Source organism: Gastrolobium bilobum, unplaced genomic scaffold (assembly GCF_033153095.1).
Source record: "Gastrolobium bilobum isolate Gb01-03AN ecotype WA unplaced genomic scaffold, APGP_CSIRO_Gbil_v1 utg6815, whole genome shotgun sequence".
NCBI classification, from domain to species: Eukaryota; Viridiplantae; Streptophyta; class Magnoliopsida; order Fabales; family Fabaceae; genus Gastrolobium; species Gastrolobium bilobum.
In genome coordinates, this window is record NW_026899262.1 from 180,418 (window position 1) to 204,256 (window position 23,839).

The window sequence follows — 23,839 nt, forward strand, 5'->3', positions numbered from 1 at the left end:
AGAATCTTGGGATGACTAGCTCAAAGGAGGAGAGTGTTTAAGTCCTTATAAACCCCAAGTTCTATGGTGAAACTGATAAGAATCTTGGGATGACTAGCTCAAAGGAGGAGAGTGTTTAAGTCCTTATAAATCCCAAGTCCTATACCTCGCAAATAGGATTTAAAATTCCATCACGCTTCGCAGCTTCAGTGTCACACCACTCGATTGTAATTGGGAGACATAGTAAAAGGCTCTAAATCATTTGACAAGAATCTTAAAATATACCACCCAAAAACTAGCTCAAGAGATAATAGTGCCAAAATTCTTATAAAGTCATATTAGTTGTTGATATAATATAAAGTTATACTATTAACCCTTATCGTTTTACTTGTAAAGGTGCAGTCAAAGAGAAAAAATGTGGGGTCACACCATGTATTTTTTTTTAAAAAAAAATAAACAATTTTTGTTTTTTTGTTGAGCCAATAGAAAGGGGAAATACTATGATATCAAAAAAAAAAAAAAAAAAAGGGGAAATACTATGCAAGTGTAACAAAAAAAATAAAAAAATACTATGCAATAGCAGGAGAAGTATTTTTCTCGGTTACTGATTACTTATTTACTTTCTCTTCTATTCGAATATTGCGAGGTTTAATGTTCGTCCGAAGATAACTTTATTTTCTGCATTGGTCCCTACTTTTGATTTACCATGAACTGGGATTCAAGCATGGTTATTTGCCGAGGCTAGATTAGCGGAATTCGTACTCTGTGCTCCGAAACCCTAAACCCTACCCTTTACGAAAATCACAATTACTGCAAGCTCTTGGTTGATTCACGATTATTCAGATTCTGCTGCAATGTGGAACTGTGGAGTGCGGAGAAGGAGAATGGCTGAAAGCTGAAGCTGAGTCGTGCAGAATCGGTGACTGGGAAATGAAAAAAATGATGCACTACTTTCTCATTTCTAGGTTTGCTTCTTCCTTCCCAATCCCAAACCGCAGCCAATTGAATCTCGTTCGACAAAATGCTTTCCTTTTCTTCACGGCACCGGCTAGCTTTTCTGAACCAAAACGTAATCAGCTCAAATATGACAACTTTACGGTCTCTTACCTCATCACCTCATGTGGGTTGCCCCCCGAAACCGCTGCACGAGTGTCCAGTAATGTACGATTGAAAACCCTAGATAAGTCAAATGCGGTCCTGAATCTTCTCAAGAACTTCGGATTCTCCAAAAACCAGATTGCCAAATGTGTGCAGAAAATACCCTCGCTGCTTAATGTTAACGCAGAGAAGACCCTTTTGCCCAAATTCAAGTTCTTCCGCTCTATTGGGGTTTCAAACATTGATTTCCCGGAATTCATCATTGATAATCCTACAGTCTTGTCAAGGAGCTTGAACAAGTGTCTTATTCCTCGTTATAAGGTCCTCAGGAGTGTTGTTCGTAGTGATGAGGAAGTTGTTGGAGCTTTGAAGCGCAGGGCACTTTGGTACAAAGATTTGATGAATGATTTGGTTCCAAACATTAGTGTTTTGAGAGAGTCTGGTGTGCCTCAGGCTTCCATCTCTCACTTGGTGATGTTTAACCCATTTACAGCGTATAAGGAACATTCAAAATTTGTGGAAGCTGTCAAGTTAGCTAAGGAAATGGGAGTTGATCCTCTGAAAACAATTTTTGTCAGTGCTATCCGCGTGCTAATCAGTTTGGACAATGCACAGTGGGAATCGAGATTAGAGGTTTACAAGAAGTGGGGTTGGTCTCGCGAAATCACTCTGTCAGTATTTAGAAAGTATCCAACTATTATGTCCTATACAGAGGAGAGGATTACAAAATCAATGAATTTCCTGGTGAAGGATATGGGTTGGCCACCGGAGGATATTGCTAGATTCCCTGCGGCTCTAGCCTACAACTTTGAGAAGAGGATTGTCCCCAGATGTGCTGTAATTAAAATCTTGCAATCAAAACGTCTGCGAAGGAATTCCTTAGGCTTGGCTTCCTTTATGGCCGTGAGCGAGGAAAACTTTTTGAAGACATTCGTGACTGAATTTCTGGATGATGTGCCTCTCCTGCTGGATGTATATCGAGGTTTGATTGATCATCAAGATGTACTATAGTCTTTGAAGGTTTTTACAGGCTATTTTTCTTACTTCTAAGTTAGACTTAAAAGAGTTTTTTATGCTTTCCCGTTTTGTGTGAAGAGTTGAGTTGCACTTTTTGGTGGGAGGACTACTTTTTTGAGTAATTGATTTCTAGCATGCTAATTCCGTTATCAAGTAGTTAAGACCACTTACATGATATTTTCAGTTTTCTAGTCTTGGTTTAGTTTTTTATTTTGATAGACACAAAACGCACTTAGAGAAGAGTGCCTTTGTTTTGTAGGCCAAGGGTAAGACTGATGAATTTTGTCTTGATCGCTGCCTTTTTTACTTAAAGAAAGCATCTTATTAATCATGGAAAAACATTTGTTCAAAAACATACTTGGATAACCATAGTATATTTCCATCAAACCAAATTTCATGGAGTTGTGTTAGGCTATTGGCATTTAATAATGTTCTGTAATTTACCTTACCATATGGTCACAACTTAAAATTGACACTATATCTTCTTAGTTCTTACTGTCGTGACTAATAAGTATTAACCAAATAATTAATGACAAGTATATTTTAGTTTTAAACCATTTCTGGATAATGTGCCTTGCGTTAATTTTATCTTTATAACTAATTATTAATAAGAATATAATGTGTATTGGATTTGTTGTTATATAGTAAATGTGAAATTGTTCTTGCCTATCCTTAAATATATATTTAATGGGGACATGTAAGGCTATATGTTCTCAAGTTCCAAATAGGAGAAAACTTTGATTATCGTAATTTAATGCTGGTTATGTACTAATGACTTGGATACTAGTGTCCTAGTGTTTCTTACTAGGACTTGATATTAAACTTGTGTTGATGCAAGACACAGCAGAAAACTGTCTGTCGAAAGATTGATTAAGGTACTTGGAGTGCCTCAACCTTCCACCCCCCTCCCAGCAACCTATTGTCTCAACTTTCAAGGCTTTCAAAATTTATTGAACCTGTTAAGGTGGCTATGAAATGGGAATTGATCCTTTGAAGACATTTTTGGTCCTTGCCATGCAAGTGGTTGCAAAGATGACTAAAGCAAAGTGGAACTGCTTCAGATTTGAGGTTTACGAAAAGGTGGGGTTGGTCTTGAGTTTGAAGAAAAGGGGGCGAACCGGAGCAGTGGTAAAGCTGTTCTTTCATGACTGAAAGGTCATGGGTTCGAATCCAGGAAACAGTCTCTTTGCAATTATGCAAAGGTAAGGCTGCGTACAAGGATTACCTCCACCCCATACTCGCTAGTCGGGTTTAACGGAGAGTGGTTTTTAGTGGGTTTTTTTTTTATATTTTTGAAGAATGTTGTGGACAAATTTCTCATAAATGTTGCTTAATTTGACATATGTAGATCAAGGTCAGATAGTTTCCCTGGTTGTGCTTTAGTTAGTCTTCAAAGGTTTCGGCATGTCCTGTAAGTATATCAATATCAGACTGACCATATAGATGTCTATGAAGGTTTTCGGAGTCTGTTGTTTCTAACTTCCACCTTTTCACTTCATTTCATTGCTATGATTGACTTTCTGTCTCCTAGTTTTGATATGCTTTCAGTGGGAGATTGGAGATTTGAGCCATTGATTTATAGCACATAAATTGAATGATGATTTCATAATTCAAGGTTACTAAATAAATTTTATTTTATAAAAACTTTGGGGACCCAGAAAAAGGTTGGAAATCTACGTGTTATATCACTCTTCATGAGTATATACGACACGACCCGTCTTCCTTATCTCAGGCCGTGCAATATAGTTGTCGGCATCAACAGTGCTGGGTCCACAAATTCGTCATTAAGGTTTAAGGTATGATAGTGCTAGTGTTTGTCTATTAAGAGACCTGAGAGACCCGATTTTATTGCAACATCCTAAAGTGTGACAGTGCATTCTCTTGGTGGCAAATAAAACGAATGTGTTTGGACTTCGGAGTCTCTATCGCTCCACTAGGAATATTATTAACATATGGTCAACTTTAAAAAAATCAAGTTGACAACTCCATAAAATCCCGCTTGCTGAGAATCCTCAATAATTTGAGGCGGAACATGCTAGCCACAGATACAATCCTATGAAGACCCTCTCACTTAATGATCAGAATTCTGTCGAATTCCCCATTTCATATGCACTACAACACACACTTCTTCCAAGTTCAATATAGATTCATCCGCTGGGTCTTAGATGAATAGACATTTCATTAGACCATGAACTAAATATTATATCTAATTCCATCACTAAGAAAACTAAAATACTATTTTGTTTAACGAATAGATAAATTATTATTTACTTAAGTAATATATCTTGACACGCAATACAAATAAAAAATATGAGTAAATAATAAATGATATAATGTGTTAACATAAATAATAAATAACATAACTAAATTTATTTAGTAACCGGCAAGTAATAACAAATATCACAATTATAAAAACAAATCATATATTGAAAAGTTTTTTTTAAAAAAAAAAAAATTGTTGATAACTTTTTTTAATTTTATTATTTCAAAAAAGGTTTCTTAGCTAATAAGAATGTTAATAAAATCGGATCGAATTAACCCCTACCCGTTTCGTTCCATATGGTTATTGAATCGGTCATGGAAAATTAAATTTTTTTTGTAAATAACTTAACGAAATCATTCATGGGTTTATTGTTTTGTCTTTGTCTTTGTCTTTTTTTGGGGGGTAAATTTATCTTTGTACTTTTAATCGAGAGAAACAAAGTAAAAAAATTATGAAAAAAAAATTAGTGGTTTTTTTTAAAAATTTATATTTAAAAAAATATATTAAATTATATCATTCTCTCACTTAAAATAATATAATTATATGTATTTAAAAAGACAAATATTTCCCCATCATTTATTACATTTATATTATATTTCTTCTATTATTACTTAGTGATTAAGAGCATTATCAGGGATTCAAATATCATTTTTTGACCAGGCGCTAGATTACCGGAAGCATTTGTCTCTCTGTAACCCTACCGTTATGATTAAAACTAAATCCTGTTTAGTGTATACTCTGTTTGTTGATTAACGAATATTCAAACCCTGTGGCAACAGCAACAGCAACATGGAGTGAGCGTGGATAATGGCTGAAAGCTGAAGCTGGGTCTTGCTCTTGCATAATCTGTGAGTGATAAATGATGCCCAATTTTCTCATTTCAAGGTTTGCTTCTTTCTTCCCAATCCCGTACCGCTACCATTTCAGTCTTGTTCGACAAAATGCTTTCCTTTTCTTCACTTCATCGCCTAGCTTTTCTGAATCAGAAAGTAATCAACTCAAAGATGACAACTTTACGGTCTCTTACCTCATTAACTCATGTGGGTTGTCCCCAGAAACCGCCGCGCGAGTCTCCAAAAATGTGCGATTGAAAACCCTAGATAAACCGAATGCAGTCCTGGATCTTCTCAAGTGTTACGGATTCTACGAATCCCAGATTGCAAAATATGTTCAGACACGACCCATGGTGCTTCTTGCTGATGCAGAGAGGACCCTTTTGCCTAAACTCAAGTTCATCCACTCTATTGGGGTTTCAATTACTGAATTCCCAAAAGTCATCAGTCTTAACCATGCACTCTTGTCAAGGAGCTTGGACAAGTGTGTTATCCCTCGTTATAAGGTCCTCAGGAGTGTTGTTCGTAATGATGAGGAAGTTGTTAGAGCTTTGAAGCGCGGGGCACTTTCTTTAATGCATGGTGATTTGATGAATAATTTGGTTCCAAACATTACTGCTTTGAGAGAGTCTGGTGTGCCTCAAGAATCCATCTCTCACTTGGTGATGTTTCACCCGAATTCGGCATTTCACCAACATTTAAAATTTGTCGAAGCTGTCAAGTTAGCCAAGGAAATGGGGCTTGATCCTTTGAAAATCATTTTTGTCAATGCTATCCATGTGCTTATCAATTTGGACAGAGCAAAGTGGGAATCAAAATTAGAGGCTTGCAAGAAGTGGGGTTGGTCTCGCGAAACCACTCTTTTAGTATTTAGAAAGTATCCAACTTTTATGTCGTGTACAGAGGAGAGGATTACAAAATCAATGAATTTCTTGGTGAAGGATATGGGTTGGCCTTCAGAAGATATTGCTAAATTCCCTGCGGCTCTTGGCTACAACTTGAAGAATAGGACTATCCCCAGATGTGCAGTAATTAAAATCTTGAAATCAAAAGGTCTGCTAAAGAATCATTTAGGTTTAAGTTCCTTTTTGTGCAAGAGCGAGGAAATTTTTTTGGAGACGTTTGTGACTAAATTTCTGGAAGATGTGCCTCTCCTACTGGATGTTTATCGAGGTTTGATTGATCATCAAGATGTACTATAGTCTTTGAAGCTTTTTTCAGGCTATTTTTCTAACTTCAAATTTTGACTACTTTGGTTGTATACTTGTAGAGAATTTCATTGCTAAGTTGGACTTAAAAGAGGTTTTATGCTTTCACTTATTGTGTGAAGAGTTGAGTAGCACTTTTTGGTTGGAGGAGGACAATTTTAAGTCATTGATTTATAGCATGCTAATTCGATTATCAAGTCGGTAAGACCACCTACATGTCATTTTCAGTTTTGTTGTCTTGGTTTGAGAGAAGAGTGACCGATGAATTATGTCTTGATATCTGCCTTTTTTACTTTTAAAGTATCTTATTTATCATGGAAAACATTTGTTCAAACATATTTGAATAATATTTGTGCACGTTAGAGCATGCAGAGAGGACTGATAACCAAAGTATATTTCCATCAAATCAAATTTCATGGAGTTGTGTTAGCATTTAATAATGCACTTCTGGTATGATGTTATACAGTTTACCATGCCATATGGCCCCCACTTAAAATTGACCTTATATCTTCTTAGTTCTTACTGTGATGTCTAATGAGGTGTAATCAAATAATTAATAAAATATATTTTAGTTTAAAACTTTTTATGGATAATGTACCTTGTGTTAATTTTATCTTTATTATTAATTATTAATAAGATTTTCATCTGTATTAGATTTTTTGTTATATAGCAAATGTGAAATTGTTCTTGCCTATCCTTCTATATATATTTATTTGGGATATCTAAGGCTATGTGCATCCAAGTTCCAAATAGGAGAGAATATCATAATTTAATGTCGGTCATGTACAAATGACTTGGATACTAGTTTGCTGGTGTTTCTAACTTTGACTTGATACTAAACTTGTGTTGATGCAAGACACAATATAAAACTGCCTGTAGAAAGACTGAGTAATGGACTGGTCTCCAATTTGTTTACATATTTCCAAAAGCAAAGCATGAAGCTCAAGTGTTATGACTAATGTTATTTTTATTACTGTAAAGTAAATTTGAGTTGTTTCCAAAATAAAGACTTTGAGGGACAATCTTGGAGTGCCTCAAACTCCCATCTCTCTCCTAGCAACCTAGTGTCTCAACTTTCAGGCATTCCAAAAAAATTTGAACTGTTAAGGTGGCTAAGAAATGGAATTTGATCCTTTGAAGACATGATTGGTCCTTCCCTTGCAAATCCTTGTAAATATGAATAAAGCAATGCGGAACTGCTAGAGATTTGAGGTTTACAGAAGGTGGGGTTGGTCTTGAGATTTTTGTGAAGAATGTTGTGACCAAATTTCTGGAAATAAAATAAAAAATAAAACTTTGGGGACCAAAAAAATAAAAAATAAAATAGAAATTGTGGTTGTTCTGCTATGGTTGTTTCGGCTTAAGAATCACACCTTGATTCACGTGATAAGGAAGCTGTGATTGCTTAAGCGCAACGTATTGTCACCTTGGAAGCATGAAAATCCCGTATCTTAACAGCACTCTTTCTCTTTCAACAACAGATTCCCCTTTTTGTCAGCTTTTGTTTTCTTCACTCGGTTACTCAACCCTTTGTTGCCAAATCTTTGCCCAATGCAACAAAACTGTAGTTTAGTTTCAGTCACGCATATTTCACTTGGAACAACGGTCAGTAATCTTTTTATATAAATAATTGCTTCAAATTTCAAGTAGCCTTTTTTTTCCCCCGGGAATAGTTTCACACTTTTAGTAAAATAATAATATAATATAACTAGTTTATATTTGACTAGTTGTTTGGTGGTTAGTTTTTTACAATGTGTTGGAGTATTGTTAATAGAGTTTGAATGCTCTATGTTTTGTGATATATATTTAGTGGTATAAAGTAAAATTTCTTAATTTAGGATACTAGTCTAATAATAATAATAATAATAATTTATTGAAATTAAATTAAATATAAATGCAAAAAATTGTGCATTTTACCAAATAAAGTCCAAAACCAAGCAGTTACAATTATTAAATTTTATGTTTGGTTTTCTAAATAATTCTTCAACCTTAGAGGAGATGACCATTGAATCTAAGAAGGTAAATAATATAATTTTGTTCATTTTAAATGTTAGTATATATTTATTGTTCTTTTATATATTTTTTTTCTCTACGAAATTCAAAGGAAAGAAAATATAAAAAATGAATGAATATATCCTTTCACTTAAAATGATATAACATTATATTTTTTAAAACAACAAATATTTTTCATGTAGTTATTTGATTTTTTTGAAAATCAATGGGCATCTCTGAATAAAAAATGTAAGAACTAAATTTTAAAATTTTGACAAAATATAATCACATATGAATTCAAAAGTCAAAACCAACCCTCCAATACACAATGATCGGATTGTCAGAAGTTGTGAAATAATTGTTTTTTTATAAGATATTAGGTCTATTTTTTCCCTTTATTTTACCTGTTTCTTTCTATATCATTTGATCACAATTTGAATCAATTAAATTTTTTTATCCAAGTAAAAGCGAGGATTGAAGTCTAATATAGCAAATTTTGAGAGTTAAAATGAAATTTATCACTCAAAAGGAGCTATAGGAATTGAAAGGATTGTTGCAAATGATTGAATATTGAGTATTATCATTTTTATTTTTATTTTGTTCAAAGTATTATCATTTTCCAAAAAGAAAAAATAGTAGAAGAATTTGGAATCAGTACAAAAGACGCGGGTGCCAACTATATTGCTCGCTATCTGTCATCTTCAATTCATCCTCAGCTTCACCTCTTCCAAATCCCAATCCAATCCAATCCACTGTATTAGGGTTTTCAATTTTCCCTTCCATTTCTTCAACCACCACTGCACGTGACCTAAACCTTCAAATTTCCATTGAAAATCCATATACTCAACGATACACCGCGCGATCGCATTTCCTCCCTTGCTTTCGTTTCGGTAACTCGCCAAATCCAGACATATACACTGCGATTTGGTATGATCCTTTGTTCCTTCCTACTCTTAGTGCTGCCAAACCTGAAACGATTTATTTATTTAATGAGTTTGTGAAGAGATTTTAATCTGACGTTCAATGAGATGAGAGAGACAGAGAGAGAGAGAGGATATTTTGTTTTCGTTGAACTTACTCAAATGATTCTTCTATGTGGAGAAGTACAACAATTACTAGTTAGTCCTCTCTTTTTTTGAATTATCAGGTTTACATTAATTTTGGTAGTTACTGATATTCAGAGTAGTAACTTGTTTCTCAGTTTTGGCGATATATAGATATTTAGGCTTGATATTAATGAATAAACCGTTTATTACCAATATTCAGGTCTGACGTACATTACTAGTGTATCCTTTGTCTCCTACCCTAGGCGGATGAATAATTGATTTCCTCCTGATATTGATGATTTCATTTCACTTCTGTTGGTTTGGTTGGTGAATCTGCCATAATATTGTTAGTTGTTATTAACATTGCTGGGCAGCAATATTTGCAAATTATAACACATTTTTTTGGAGTTTTGGGTGAAACCTGGGGCACGTACACAGGACATGAAGCATTTCTTGTCTTGTTGATTAATTTCAGAGGTTTGTAATTTGTATGCGAATCAACTTTTTGGTGCAGAAGGTTTGGATTTTCTGTGGGAGATTCTTATCTTTTTAGATTTTATTTGGGATAAGATTGCTTTCAACAAGAGAGATTAGCACACTTTTATTTAATTATTTTGGTTCGAGGAGGATGCCTTATTCTCCAAATTCCCTGCCTTTCTTCCTTCCTTCTATGAATATTCTTGCTTTGTTCATATGAAAGTTGTAATTAATTACTTAGTATCCTTGCCTCTTTGGCACACAATACTTAATTTGCTAATTCCCTTTCCCTCAATTCACGCAACTTCTGTGATAGTTTTTGTTGTCCTTAACACATAAGTCGTTTTTAAAGACAAACCTAGTTGAGGTTCATCTTTGGCTATTATTTTCTTATCATCTTGTTTTGAAACTTGAATATATTCATATAATAGGTGACTGGATAAAAGCTCGAAAGCACATATAATCTTCAAGAGACTTCTCATCAAAGGGGCAGTGTTGCAATGTTGGCTTCTAAAGAAATTATGAAATTTAAATCTTACCAGAACCAGGCTAATTTGTTTGTGAAGGAATATTTGTTAGCAGACCCTTTGATTCCATATACTTCCATTGTTGGTGGCATTTTTGCTTGCAAGATGGTATGTTGTATTATATTATGTTGTCATTCTGTTTTCTTAAGTATTCCACCTAAGAGATTTTAAGGTTACTGTCATTTATTATTTTTATCTCGTATTTATCTCTAAATATTTCTGGTTTTCAGGTTTATGATCTTACTCAGCTTTTTAGCACTGTTTACTTTAAGAGCTATTCCAGCCTCACTAAAATCCAACGTACTGAGTGGAATAACCGGTGAGTGGTATTTTCCATAGAAAATCTCTTCTCTTCTTTCTGATGAGATAATATGTTTATGGATTTTTTATTCTCTGTGCAGTGCCATGTCAACTATTCATGCCATTTTCATAACATCTATGTCATTGTACTTGGTGTTTTGCTCAAATCTATATTCTGATGACCAGTCAGTTAGACTTATTACAGTTCAAAGCTCTTCGTTGTCTATGTTTGTTCTGGGGGTAAGCATGATCTGGGCTTTTGCAATTTGTTTGCCTTTTGTTATCGTCTTTGTGATTCATCTCTGCAAGTGAAATTTATGATAAACAAAAATCACATATTATCTCATTTTGGAGGGCATTTCAGTAAATCAAGTTCACCAACCTAATAGAATGAGGAGATGGAGTTCATTTGAATACTAATTGTATATGACTCTATGCCAAGCAGGGTTAGATATTATTAGCATCATCTTGGTCACTAACTTTTTGACATTGATATTTTTCCGATATTATCATGAATGTCATGGTGTAGTGGAGTTTCAAAAGTTGAGATGATATGCTTAGTTAAGACATATTTTAAGAGATTTTTGGGGGGCGTTTCATGTCTTGACATTTTTATGATGGAGATATTGTAAAATCACTGTGAATCACTAGGCATGCTGGAAGTTAAATTGGGAGGACACCCATGCCTTTTTATGAAAGCAAGTTGGACTATAGGAAAATGTGGGGTGCCAGGGTAAAAGCAAAATAATATTTTGAGAAAACCTTTATGCATAAGTATATATGACATGCAAGAAGATAATGTTAACATACATGCAGTAGAGGATAGTCTTTTGTAGTGCATCAAGTGGTGATGGAATCCAGCATTGAAGAAGAAGCTAGACTCTTTTTTTGTATAATGATCAAGTATCCAAACACACGAAACTTAATCTACAGGATACTGGTGATGAAGAGTGCTATTTGCCTCCAGCTGCATGTAATTTGCTGCTTTGGTTTTCAAAATTTCTATTTTGGCTGAAAGTTTTTCTAAAGAAAGAAAAACAGGGTAATCCCATATGTTCTACATTGTTCACCTTTTGAACTTTAACGCAAGTTGCAAAGGCTTTTCAAACCTGTATGCTTCCTAGAGTAACTTATTCCGTTTAATGGGTAAAATACACAGATGACTCAAACATGAACCATATTTTGATCCAGAATGTGTGATTAATGCAATTGGCTTAATGGTTGGATTCTAGATTGAATGACTTTGACTGAAAGGTTATCATCATTTCTTAATTATAGTGGTGTTTCTTCGTAAAAGCAATGTCAAATATAATTTGATGTATATCATATTTTTATCTTATGCATGATTTTAAGGATAAATAATGATGCTTAAATATTGATTTTAAGTTTATTTGTCACGGAGAACTACTGAAAAAAAAATTATACGAAGATATGGACTTTGATGAGAACACTAATTACTGAGCAAGAAAGGTAATAGCTCTGTGTGTGTGTGTGTGTGTGTATTCAGAGCATGTTAACGAATGATATTGACAGAATTTATTAACCACATCTCTTTTCTCATTTTCTTACTGTCCACATCATATCTTCTGCTAAAATTTACTTTGTAGTAATTCTTTCTATATGTTGCTAGGAGTGCTTTTAAATCATATTATATTTCCTTCATTTTCCTGATACATCTCCATTGGTAAAAAAATAAAAATAAAAATAATAAATCGTACTTTTATGTATATATCTCATATTATGACCTGCAACCCATTTTTCTTTTTATCTAGTCATGTACTTTTACCCCACACTCACTAGTGGGGTTTAACGGGAAATGTTTTTTTTATGTAGTCTGTATTGCTTATATTTTTATTTTTATTTTAATGTGACAGGTTTCTGTTGGTTACTTCATTGCTGACCTTGGGATGATATTGTGGTTTTTTCCTTCTCTCGGTGGATATGAGTATGTAAGGATCTTATCGTTTGGCCTACGTAGTTTAAACCATCTTGTCTTATTTAGCTGTACTCATTCAATTTTAAGATATTTCACTTGATAGGAACCCAGCTGGAGATGATTATGTCCAGAGTGGTTTCCTTCATTTTTCTCCCTCTTTTGGTTGTGGGTTGGGATTTAATGTGACTTCATATTAACATTGATTCAGGTGATTCATCATCTGTTTTCTTTAGTAGCAGTAGCCTATTCAATGTTGAGTGGGGAGGGACAGCTATACACGTACATGATCCTGATCTCTGAGACAACAACTCCAGGGATCAATTTGAGATGGTAATCTTCCACTTATATTTGACCTCTAATATGTCATGTAATTTTTTTTATTTTCTAATGTGCATACTGTGTTTGTGAAGGTATCTCGATGTTGCTGGAATGAAAAGGTCAAAAGCTTATCTCATCAATGGGGTTGTAATATTCATCGCTTGGTTGGTGGGTGAAGTCATTGCAGTTTGAAATATATTTATGTCAATCTTATTTATCCTATTATTCTTGACTTCTTGGACATGCTAACCGAAATGATCTATCTGCAGGTGGCCAGAATACTTTTGTTCGTTTATATGTTTTACCATGTCTACTTGCACTTCGATCAGGTAATAACTACTGACACACTGAATTTAAGAATTGTCTGGTTGTGGTGCTTTATCACAAGCAGACCTTTTGATATTGAGTTTTTTGGCCTCTTAATATGGCTACATATTGTATTGGGTGATGACTGACGTAGAACTTGGATTTATTTGTTGTCTACAAACTCACTTTATGAACATCTATTTATATGATGTTCTAAAAGTGTAATTTGTGCTTTTCATGTGGGGGAGAGGGTGGGTTTTTGGGTGCGAGGGTCATTTAGTGTGGTATTGTATTGTGTCCATTTACACTTGTACATACATTCCATACGTAATAATGCTGAATTGGTAGAGCTTGTTCCTGAATTTGGATTTGTTGACACCTTTGTTTGCTGAGCGAAATGTTGTCATGATGGTTGGATCTTACATACATAGTCAAGATTAGAAATTAGTTAAAGGTTAGATAACTTTATGCTTTGATCTTGACCATCCATGGATGATTGATAGTTAAAGATTTTCTCCTCTCACTCTCACCATAAAACATTTGTTAGGGTTACTACCTGTCACTCAAAGTCAAATGTTATATCTATTTTTTTAACATGTTTGTAATTGTGATAAATACTAGTCTTGTTTGGGAATTGGATAATTGTTCATTTCTTTCTAATTTCTGGTCAAGCAAATTAAACTTGGTAAAGCTTAGGATATCATGTCATTGCTCAATTATTCAACAGGTTCAACAAATGCACACCTTTGGGCAAATACTAGTTATTGTTGTGCCAGTGGTGCTATCAGTTATGAACTTGGTTTGGTTTTCAAAGATTATCAAAGGGATGATGAAGACTTTGGCGAAGAGGCAGTAAAAATTATGCTTAGTGAAAATTTTGAGGAAAATGAATTATAGGTTACACTGTTTATATCCAGCTCACCTTGTCTTCTGCATTCTCTCCCACTGGATAAAAACATAAATGACGTGTACCGAAAGGTGTAACAGAACAGAAACCACTGAACGTGTTTGGATCCCTTGTGGATCTGAACTTATACTGTATAAATATGTTAGTTCTGCTTTTTTATATTCCTATTCATGTACATTTATTAGTTCAATTTAATTTATATTTCGTTAAAGGCAATGCATTTCATTCCATTCGTTTACAGAGGAAATGCAACATTAATTATGGAAGTTAGAAAGTGTAGTATGCCCTGATGGATATCTCTTTCTCCGTAGCACAATTAGGGTTCAGGAATAGGAAGACGTACTTTCTCTTTTTTCTTTGGATCAATAAAATGAATTTTGATTTCATGCTAAAGAAGTGGCTTTTGGTATTTATACACCTGATTTAAGCAAATTTAAGCGTCCAATCATGTTATAAAGTAACTATAGTTGTTAAACAATTTTACATTGATTCACTAGATAAGTACAATTATGCAATTCATAGTATCAGTACACCATTTTTTCCTGCACGTGTTGGCTTTGGAGAGCCAGAAATTTGATTTTCGCTAAAAGCATTCAGTTGATGTCTAATGGGCATGGTTTGTAAAAGATGAGCTCCAAGCTCCAAAGTTTTTGAAGTGTCATTAGACGATGTTCTGGTCTTTGTTGTGCAATGACTTCGCCGTTCAACTGGTTCTCTAAATTTGGTACTGACGAAAGTTCAGTTGGCAATACCAACCCAGCTGGTATGGGAGGTCTTATTAGTGATGATTCAGGTAATTGAGTTTTCGGATTGTATGGCTTGATGGATATCAAGCTGAGTCATATTGCACCAGAACGAGACTCTAGGTGGCATGGGAAAAGGCCACTTCTCCGTGAAACTAAATCCTCAAGGGTCTTCAACTGATTTCCAATACAGATATCGAGCTCCATACGTATGTATGCATCCATCAATGGGGATATCAGATTTATGTTGAGAAGAGACTAGGGAGTTTGAGGAGAATATGATGGGAAGACTATCATCAGTGGGCTGTGGTGTGGTACAATCCAACACTATCTGTTAACCTAAAACTATGGGCATTAACTTCATGGATTCTTTTAGAAGGTCAACAAAAATGAGCTCATATTACATCTGAATTCAAAACTTTAAAGTTGTAGTTCTTTCCATTTATATTGTCCTCATTTGATTCATTTTTAATCAATGTGAAATTTAATCACTATTCTTACACTTGAATATTTCCAAAAATATTAAGAATGGTAAGAGGGAACCTCAAACCCTTTACAAAAGATTATTCCCCCAATGAGTCAAATGATAGACCACAATAAATGAAGTGATACCACATCTTAATTCAAAATCTTTTTTTTTATAGAATTAACCCAAAATCTTAAGGTTATATGAATCTTTTACACTTATATGCCTCTCGCTTGGTTCATTTTTAACATATGTGAGACTTTATCACTACTCACACTTGAATATTTCCAACAGAATTCAATTACATTAGTGTGTTTGTACAAAGTTTATATATAATGGAGTACATGTGGGAAGATAGTCCCAAATTAAGTCCCCGTGATAGATAAATTTATACCCGTATAGAAATTTTTATACCCTTTATTAATCGTTGATTCTACTTGCATTAATGATTTTTTTATAAAAAAAAATAGAATTCCTAGATTCAATAATTAATAAAATGTATAAACTAATCCCTCTTCTTATAAAAAGTTTCATGTTCAAACTTTTGTATCATTATTAGAAATAAAATAAAAAATTCTAAGGCCAACAACCTTAATAATCTAATATTGTAAAGAATAGAATAATTAACTAACTATTATTAGTCTTTATCAGTAAAATTAACTGCAATTTAATAAAAATTATCCACATTCAGATTGTTAGGTCTAGGTTTACATAATTATTTCCAGAAGGAATAGAACTAGAATCAACGGAATGATTACTAGCTGCAACTGATGACGAAAAACGCATGATCTCTTGGACACTGTCACTCTTCATCATCGAAATTATAGGCGTGCTAAAAGAGAATGAGAGACCAGGAAATTCAATTATCCTACAATTATCTTCTTCATTTGACACATCTTCACTAAGCAAGCGTGCACTTGACTCGGGCTCCTGCAAGGTACCACAATAAAAAATATCTATATCCTAAAAGATGAATTGAACATGCTACATGAGCATTGACTTTGTCCCTTTGTTTTAATAAAACATTGATTTTTTTGTGTGTGGATATAATCGTGAGAATTGAAACCATTGAATTTCAAATATCGAATTAAATATCATTTTTTAATCAAGAACACAGTAATTCGATTATGAAACATTTTCTATAAAACATTTTTCAATTTGATCTTACTTCTTTCATTTAACATCGAAATAAACTGAAAAAAAACATCTAAAAAAACACATAAATTAGTCTCCCATTGCATTCGATTACTTAGTTAATTATCTAGCTAGACATGAAAAGTTTCTAAACAAATTGGGGAGACAGATAATACCTGGTTTAGATCATAATCTGTTTGTTCACTGGTTTGTGAAAGTCCCTTTTTATTGTCTAACAGATGAAGTTCCCGCTTGATAATCCTGTTTTCATATTTTGATACTCTTAAAGTAGTTCCCATCGATCTGATGGGTATATAAAAGATATGAAAAAAGTTAAGCATCAAAATGAGATAAAATAATTGGTTAATAAAGTGATAATAGTAAAATGTTGTACTCAATTAAGTTAGTTAATCGAAGCCATATAAAATATTCAAATGACATTTTTTTTTTTTTTGTGGGCTGAAAACTATCATTAATTATGTTAATACTCAAAATATTAAATGACACCAAATCAGATAAAAAAGAAGAAAAAAAAAACACGCAATTTTCCTTTTAGAGATCGGTTATGCATGGGTTACCTTTCGGTTGAACAAAGGGAGCGGATTTTGAGATCGTTTGCATTTCCTTCCAACAACTGATCCACCGGTGGGAGAATGGCATGCCCTTTCATGTTTCTGTACATCTAACAAAACCCTGGATTTCTCTTAGATCTAGAAAAACTTGATCATAAATTATAGTTGTTAAAAAATAAATAGAAGATAAAAAAAAATTACACACACACACATATATATATATATATGATTCACATAAATAATAAATTAAATAGAGAAAAATATTTGTCATTTTAAAGGATATAATTTTGTATTATTTTAGATGAAATAATGTCGATTTGATGCATATTTAGAGATTTTTTACATTCTCACTTCTATAAAATTAGGAAGAGAGAGAAAGTAGATGAGAGAAAATGTAAAAAAAAACTCCAAATATGTACCAAAACGATGTCATTTCATTTAAAATAACATAAAATTATGTGATATCATGTTAAGAACCTTGAGATCACCACCCCAAAAGCTAGCTCAAAGGGTGGGAGTGCCCAAGGCCTTATAAACTTCACATTAGTTGCACATACAACCAATGTGGGACTATATATCTCAACAAACAATAATCAGGGTATAATTTCTAGGGTGTAAAATGATCTTGCAATAAGCTAAGTACCGAGTTTTTGATAGGGCAACTTCTTGATTAATATATGTCTTTAGGTAGCTAAGTATGACTTAAATATTGGATTACATTATTGTGCGTTTGTTGGGAAGATGAGAGAGAATTAGACAGCTGTATATTTGGCTGCTCAGATTGTTACACGATGAAACTAAATTGTTTCTGCTAATTACGGAAGAAAGACGGAAAGGAAAGGAAAACTACTTTCCTTTTCGTAAAGCATATGCTGCATAGGTACCTAACCTAGATAGTTGTATAAGGTTCGTATTACTATTTAGACATATGTTGCACGTGCATGAAATTAAACACATTTTAAAACTGCAATTAACAAAGTAATCTTTTTTCAAAAGGAAGATAATAACAATAAATCAGTGTAATATATACACGCGCAATGAAAAATAAGAGAAGAGGAACTTGATGGTTTTGAACTTCTGATGGTGAATTGGTGATCAACGCAAGCATATTTATAAACAGCGTAATAATATATATAATGCAAGTGACTTGTCATGTTTTCCATCAATTATGGCCTTAATTTCCAAAAGAAGGTTCTATCTGCTCTCTTGTTTTGTTTTCAGCAATAATTGACGTAACTGCCCAAGTCCAAATGTATTACGTCTTCTCATGTATTGGATCTATATCCTAACAATCCTATTTCTAGCAAAATTGGATAGAAAAATCACATCTATATAATGTAGAGAGGATCAAGGGATAAGATCCTTATTCCCATTAATCAAGGCAGATTTTATATCAACTAGGAGATTTCAAAGGCCCAAACATATTAAGGTAATCCTTATAAATAAGAGGTTAAAGATCCAGGTACATATTTTTGACCTATTTACTATTATTGTCAACAATGTGCACACACCCACATCTTGGCTACATGCCGATTGATAATGCGCAGTGATTGAAGTATTGGCTATAAGTCAATCGAATATCTATCTTTTAGATATTTTTGAGCGCATACCCATGAAGTATATCCTTACACGGTTCAACTATTGCATTTATTGTTTCAATTAATGTTAAGGACTAAGAGAGGAGAATTAATCTAGTCACTAGGACAATACATACATCATATTAATTAGGAAAGTTTTCCACATTAATCTCGGAGTCTTATAGAATCCCCAACCACGATATCACTTTTAAAAGAAAAGAAACTGAACAATTGAATTTGGTATATATATGTATTGGACCACGTGGGTGAGCTATATATACCTGAAGATGGCTTTTGATTTGAGCGATCCTCAGTCCTTTCACACGCATCTGCTGCAAAATTCGCTTTGGACTTGCTTCTGCAAAACCAGTTTCCTTACTTTTTATTTGCATCGCAAAGAATTCCTTGGCACCTTTTGCTAGGTGAAACAACAAACTTTGTCATTTATTTTTCTAATCTATTCTTAATTTTGCACAAATAGGCCACGGTAAATTATATTGCAAACACAAATTAAACTCTCTCTTTTTCTCGAATATCCTGGTAAATTTTGTTTACCTCATCTTCTCCCAAGGATACAATAAGAATTATAAGAAAAACAATCAAAACCAAAGAATTATAAGCAGGTGGGGGTGGGGTGAGAGCATGTGTTCGAATCTCTCCATTACCTGGGAGGGGTTTAAAGCCTTAATCCTGAACCCGCCCCGAATTGGATTAGTTACAAAGCAATGAACCGATTAGAATATTTTCAAAAAAAAAGAAATCTCGAAATGAAACTCACACATGGAAGAAAAATAACTGAATAGCACTAAGGCAAGGAGCCAAGGACAAGTCTAATAAGAATGGATCAGAATAGATCAAATTGAAATAATTTGAAACAATCAACATATTACTGACCTTTTAATTTCCATGTGGCCTTTTAATTTCCATGTGGCCTTTTAATTTCTAGGGTTATAGCCTAATTTGCTATAACCCTAGAATTAGAATATGTACATGAAAGAAAACTTACTGTCTTTTCCACCTAGACTTTGAACAGCTTCAACAAAGTGTTCATGGAGTTCAGGTGTCCATCGCAGGCGTGGAAGTTCTGATTTGTTGTACTGCCTTGTACTGGTTCTCTGAGAATTTTTCATTTTTATCAGTTTCACTTTCAAATATGTGATGTATGTGCTGCAGCAGCTAGTGAAGCTCAATGCAAAGACAACACATATAAATAATAACAGTGGTCTTAGCCTCCAATATGAATGCAGCAGCAACCATAGAATGTTTCCAAAAGTCTAAGGCCAATGACTTTTTCATAAATTTTAAATGGATTGTTATCAGGGTGTACCGAGGGAGTGGTGAGCATTGACGGCCGTCTCTGAAATTTTAATTTTAATTTTATTTTATGTATAAAATAATAATTTTTAATAATAATATGCTATTTAATATTAATATTAGCATCTTTCTCAAAAATATTTATAATAGATATTATCTTTATTAGTCTTAATAATACTTATAATTTTAAAATTTTATTCCATTCCATATTACAAAAAATCCTGGGTTATTTTCTTTATCTTCTTAAATTCTTATCTAGTTTTTAAAGTAAAAAGATCTTCATTTTTTTTTTTGTCGAATTGAACATTCCATTAAATAATATAGACCGCAATATACAAATAGAACGAAATATATGTAAAAAAAGTGATCTTTCATTGGTTTGAATTTTGAAAATACCTGCATTTAACACCAATCGTTCCCTTCTTGGTCCTTTTCATAAAGATTTCAACTTAAAACATGACTTGAAAAAGAAAATGATTAATTATATAGAAGAAGAAAATTAATCAAGTAAGTCTTATTTAAAAGCCCGCATATTAGTTAATACACATATCAATTAAGTAAATTCAGATCTACAATTAATTCTTGATTACTTTGTTTAGCTTTTTTCATTACACATAATTGAGAAAAATAAGAAAGATATCCAAATGTTGTAAGAAAGAAATAGGGATGGGACTTTGATTAGCATACTTATTTTATTTATTTTGTATTAATTGGTGTAGTTTCAGCATAAAGGTTTTGTTTGGTATCATAATGGAGAAAAAAAGAAGAAGAGAGGACACTATCGTAAAAAAAAAAAAAAAAAAAAAAAAAAAAAAAAAAAAAAAAGAAAAGAATGGAGAAGTAGAGTTACAATTCCTCTTAGTATATTTCGCGTGGCTGCGCGTGCAAGTGTGTTAAATTCTTGACGTCAAAATAAAGGCCATGGCTAGTGTTCATGTGTACCAAGTTTGGGTGGTATGTGATTGGCCTAGTTACGCCATTATCAGCCTATAAAGACAGTGAGAATCTTAGGCTTCTTCTTGTTGCATGAGAGAATATAGGAGCATCTTAAAGGCATGTTTGTTTTAGAATAATTTGCAGGGAGTAATCACTTTTTTTCTTTAAAGGAAACTCTCGTAGTAATATTTTGATTATATGTAATTTTAAACATAAAAAAAGCTAATTCAAACACATATATGTATCTCTTTCTTGTTTTGATTGTTAGGGAAATATTTTGGAACTTTATTGAGAGATAAGCAGCCTTAGTGTGCGATACATGGACTCGGGTTAGTTGTGCTCGCGCCGTATGGTCCAACTATATTTCAAAACAAATAATTTTATTTTTTCTAGAAAGATACAAATATTTTTTGTTATATTCATTGTTTTTCTTTTTAAGTAAATTAACGTATAAAACATTATACAACTTAAAAAATGATTTAATACTTTATCGTATTATACTATTTTGATACAAAATATATTTTAAAAAATAAAACAAATATCGATATTTAAATTAAACTACATATCTATAAATGTATTATTTTAAAACTAATGTGAATCACCATCAACATAATTTCAACTGTTTAATTTGTTAAACACTTTATAAAATGTTATTTAACGATATAAGTACATAGAACTTCTTCTCTTATATGTGTGTGTAAGGGTATGTTATATTTATAAATTTTTTGTTTATAAACTTCTCATTTCTTGTCCAATGTGAGACTACTACCCACACACTTCATTCACCTTCCCTCTTTCCCTTCTTCAACCCACTTCTTATTTCATACCCCATGAGATTTCGATACAAAAATCCAACAACGACGTGTAAGAATAATAAGTCTTATCTTTCCCTGTATATGCCAAAAAAAAATATTAAGTGCCTGTTTGTGAGGTCTTTTTTTAGCTTATCTTCTTGTTGTAAGCAGAGTTAGGTCAAACGAGTTTTTAGAAAAACTCTTAAAAGAGCTTTTTTATATAATGAAAAAAAAAGTTAAAAGGAAATAGCTCCTAGGAGAAGCTTCTTTTAAGTTGCATCAGATTATTTTTAATTTGAGCTTTTAAGCTAAAACTTTTATATAATCATCGATTACCTTTTAGCTTTGTTTTTAAAGCTATTTTTTTTACTTTAGTTTAAAAAAGAGAGGTACCAAACATGCTGTAAGTCTTATGCTCAATCTCAGTCATTGAGTTCCATACATTTGATGATTGTAATTTATTAAAAATTAATATTTAATTAATTGATATGACCCAATAAACTATAGATGTCAGATACACGGAAATCAATTGCTAAATTTAAATGTAAGACTTATTATTTTTATACCAATATATAATTGGTAATATATATATATATATATATATATATATATATATATATATATGTTATTCTTACATCGATATAATAATAAAAGTATTACACCAAATCTTGATAATTGATTTACTTGAATCTAACGGTTCAAATATCTAATAAATCAGAACCGTTAGATATAAATAGGATCAACGATTAAGATTGAAAGTACGGGTGTAAATAGGCTAGGCTTTGGCTTAAATAGGTCAGACCTGTGTAAAATAATTTAGGCATTGCCTTACCTATTAGCCTTATGAATGCCTAAATTACAAGTCTAGTGTGATCTATATTTAAAAAACAAAAACTTTGGCCTAAGCATGTTAGCATGTTAAATATTCATTAATTAAAATAATATTACTTTATTATTCAAAATCATTAAAATAGTAATTTTATTTATTTTATTTAAAATAAATAATATAATATAGGTGAGCATGTAGGCTTAAATGCTCGACATATAAAATAAAAGCCTATGACCTACTTTTTAAATAAGTTTTCTTAAAAGTCTAAGCATGTTCTGTTTGACTTAGAGGTGTTAACGGTGCGAGCCGAGCCGAGCCGAGCTTTGGTCTTAAAAGGCTAAGCCTGTGATTAAATGCGTCGGCCTTATCAAGCATGTTACCTGTTACTAATATAATTATCGGTCTGTGGCCTGCCTTATTTACAAAAAATAAAAGCCTGAATTGACCTGTTAGCCTGTTAGAAAAAATAAGACAATAAAAATTTATCCAAACAGAATATACAATCAACAACACTAGTAATTCCATAAATATTCATAAATTCAATGTATATCGAAACAACATAATATAGAACAAAATCATTCAAAAAGTCTGTTTAACTAATAAAATAGGGGTGAAATGGATTGAGAGGAGAGAGAGGGCTATTACAAATAGTATAAATAATAAAAATTAAATATATTAGGCCAGCTTGAGAGGCTCCAAGGCCGAGCTTTTGAATTGGAGCCTGAGGCCTTTTTACTAAACGAGCTTTTATACAAGTCCAAGCCTGGTTCCAACAACCAATATTAGGCATGTAAGCCTGAGCCTTCATGAGCCGAGTCAAAGGCCCCTGGCTCGTTTATCACACCTAGTTTGACTATACATAATACTATAATATGTCAAGTCTGACCTGATATAGACTAGACCGTAGACTCGATCTAACCCATTTATATCCCTAATTGATAGTATACTTATACTAATGTAAAAAAATCCTTACCATATACAGTGGCGGACCCACTTGCGGGCAAATGCCTGCAAGTGCGGACATAAAAATATTTATTTTAGTTTTTTTTCCTTGGTTGCACGTCTTTATTTGTCTCTTGGTTCAATATATATATTAGGAATAAATATTCTTTTAAGTCCCTAACAAAAAAACATGGTCCCCATTTTAGTCCCCTACAAAAAAAATTAGTCTCGAGATCCCTAAAAAAATTAAAGTGGATCAATTTAGTTAAAATCGTGGTCCCTCACAAATTCAAAAAAAGACCTACATTAGTCCCTCAAAAAGACT

General features: G+C 32.8%; 3 protein-coding genes across 5 annotated transcripts; all 3 read left to right on the forward strand.

Moving 5' to 3' along the window:
• Window positions 1-617: 617 nt before the first annotated feature.
• On the forward strand, window positions 618-5,518 carry LOC133288974 (transcription termination factor MTERF8, chloroplastic-like). 3 transcript variants are annotated; one of them, XM_061486820.1, is made up of 3 exons: window positions 618-3,505; window positions 5,137-5,242; window positions 5,413-5,518. In XM_061486820.1, the coding sequence occupies exon 1, from the start codon at window positions 910-912 to the stop codon at window positions 2,086-2,088; it is 1,179 nt and encodes a 392-aa protein (XP_061342804.1). In that variant the 5' UTR covers window positions 618-909; the 3' UTR covers window positions 2,089-3,505; window positions 5,137-5,242; window positions 5,413-5,518. The 3 variants fall into 3 exon arrangements, with proteins under 3 accessions (XP_061342804.1, XP_061342803.1, XP_061342802.1); XM_061486819.1 differs by lacking the exon at window positions 5,413-5,518 and having other exon boundaries at window positions 618-3,174; window positions 3,443-3,505; window positions 5,137-5,270; XM_061486818.1 differs by lacking the exon at window positions 5,413-5,518 and having other exon boundaries at window positions 5,137-5,270.
• LOC133288957 (uncharacterized) lies at window positions 3,070-6,392 on the forward strand. Its single transcript, XM_061486799.1, has 3 exons — window positions 3,070-3,179; window positions 3,443-3,505; window positions 5,243-6,392. The coding sequence occupies exons 1-3, from the start codon at window positions 3,070-3,072 to the stop codon at window positions 6,390-6,392; spliced, it is 1,323 nt and encodes a 440-aa protein (XP_061342783.1).
• A 2,702-nt stretch (window positions 6,393-9,094) lies between these two features.
• Window positions 9,095-14,414, forward strand: LOC133288982 (uncharacterized). The gene is made up of 9 exons (XM_061486828.1): window positions 9,095-9,317; window positions 10,345-10,548; window positions 10,671-10,759; window positions 10,842-10,980; window positions 12,615-12,689; window positions 12,885-13,006; window positions 13,087-13,162; window positions 13,264-13,323; window positions 14,028-14,414. The coding sequence occupies exons 2-9, from the start codon at window positions 10,414-10,416 to the stop codon at window positions 14,154-14,156; spliced, it is 825 nt and encodes a 274-aa protein (XP_061342812.1). The 5' UTR covers window positions 9,095-9,317; window positions 10,345-10,413; the 3' UTR covers window positions 14,157-14,414.
• The last annotated feature ends 9,425 nt before the right edge of the window (window positions 14,415-23,839 follow it).

Coding starts and splice junctions, on each gene's coding strand:
- LOC133288974 (XM_061486820.1), top strand. CDS start 910: ATGAAAAAAATGATGCACTACTTTCTCATTTCTAGGTTTGCTTCTTCC.
- LOC133288957 (XM_061486799.1), top strand. CDS start 3,070: ATGGGAATTGATCCTTTGAAGACATTTTTGGTCCTTGCCATGCAAGTG. Junction 3,180..3,442: donor GAGGTTTACGAAAAGGTGGG/GTTGGTCTTGAG, acceptor TGACATATGTAG/ATCAAGGTCAGATAGTTTCC. Junction 3,506..5,242: donor CAAAGGTTTCGGCATGTCCT/GTAAGTATATCA, acceptor TCTCATTTCAAG/GTTTGCTTCTTTCTTCCCAA.
- LOC133288982 (XM_061486828.1), top strand. CDS start 10,414: ATGTTGGCTTCTAAAGAAATTATGAAATTTAAATCTTACCAGAACCAG. Junction 10,549..10,670: donor GCATTTTTGCTTGCAAGATG/GTATGTTGTATT, acceptor TCTGGTTTTCAG/GTTTATGATCTTACTCAGCT. Junction 13,324..14,027: donor TCTACTTGCACTTCGATCAG/GTAATAACTACT, acceptor ATTATTCAACAG/GTTCAACAAATGCACACCTT.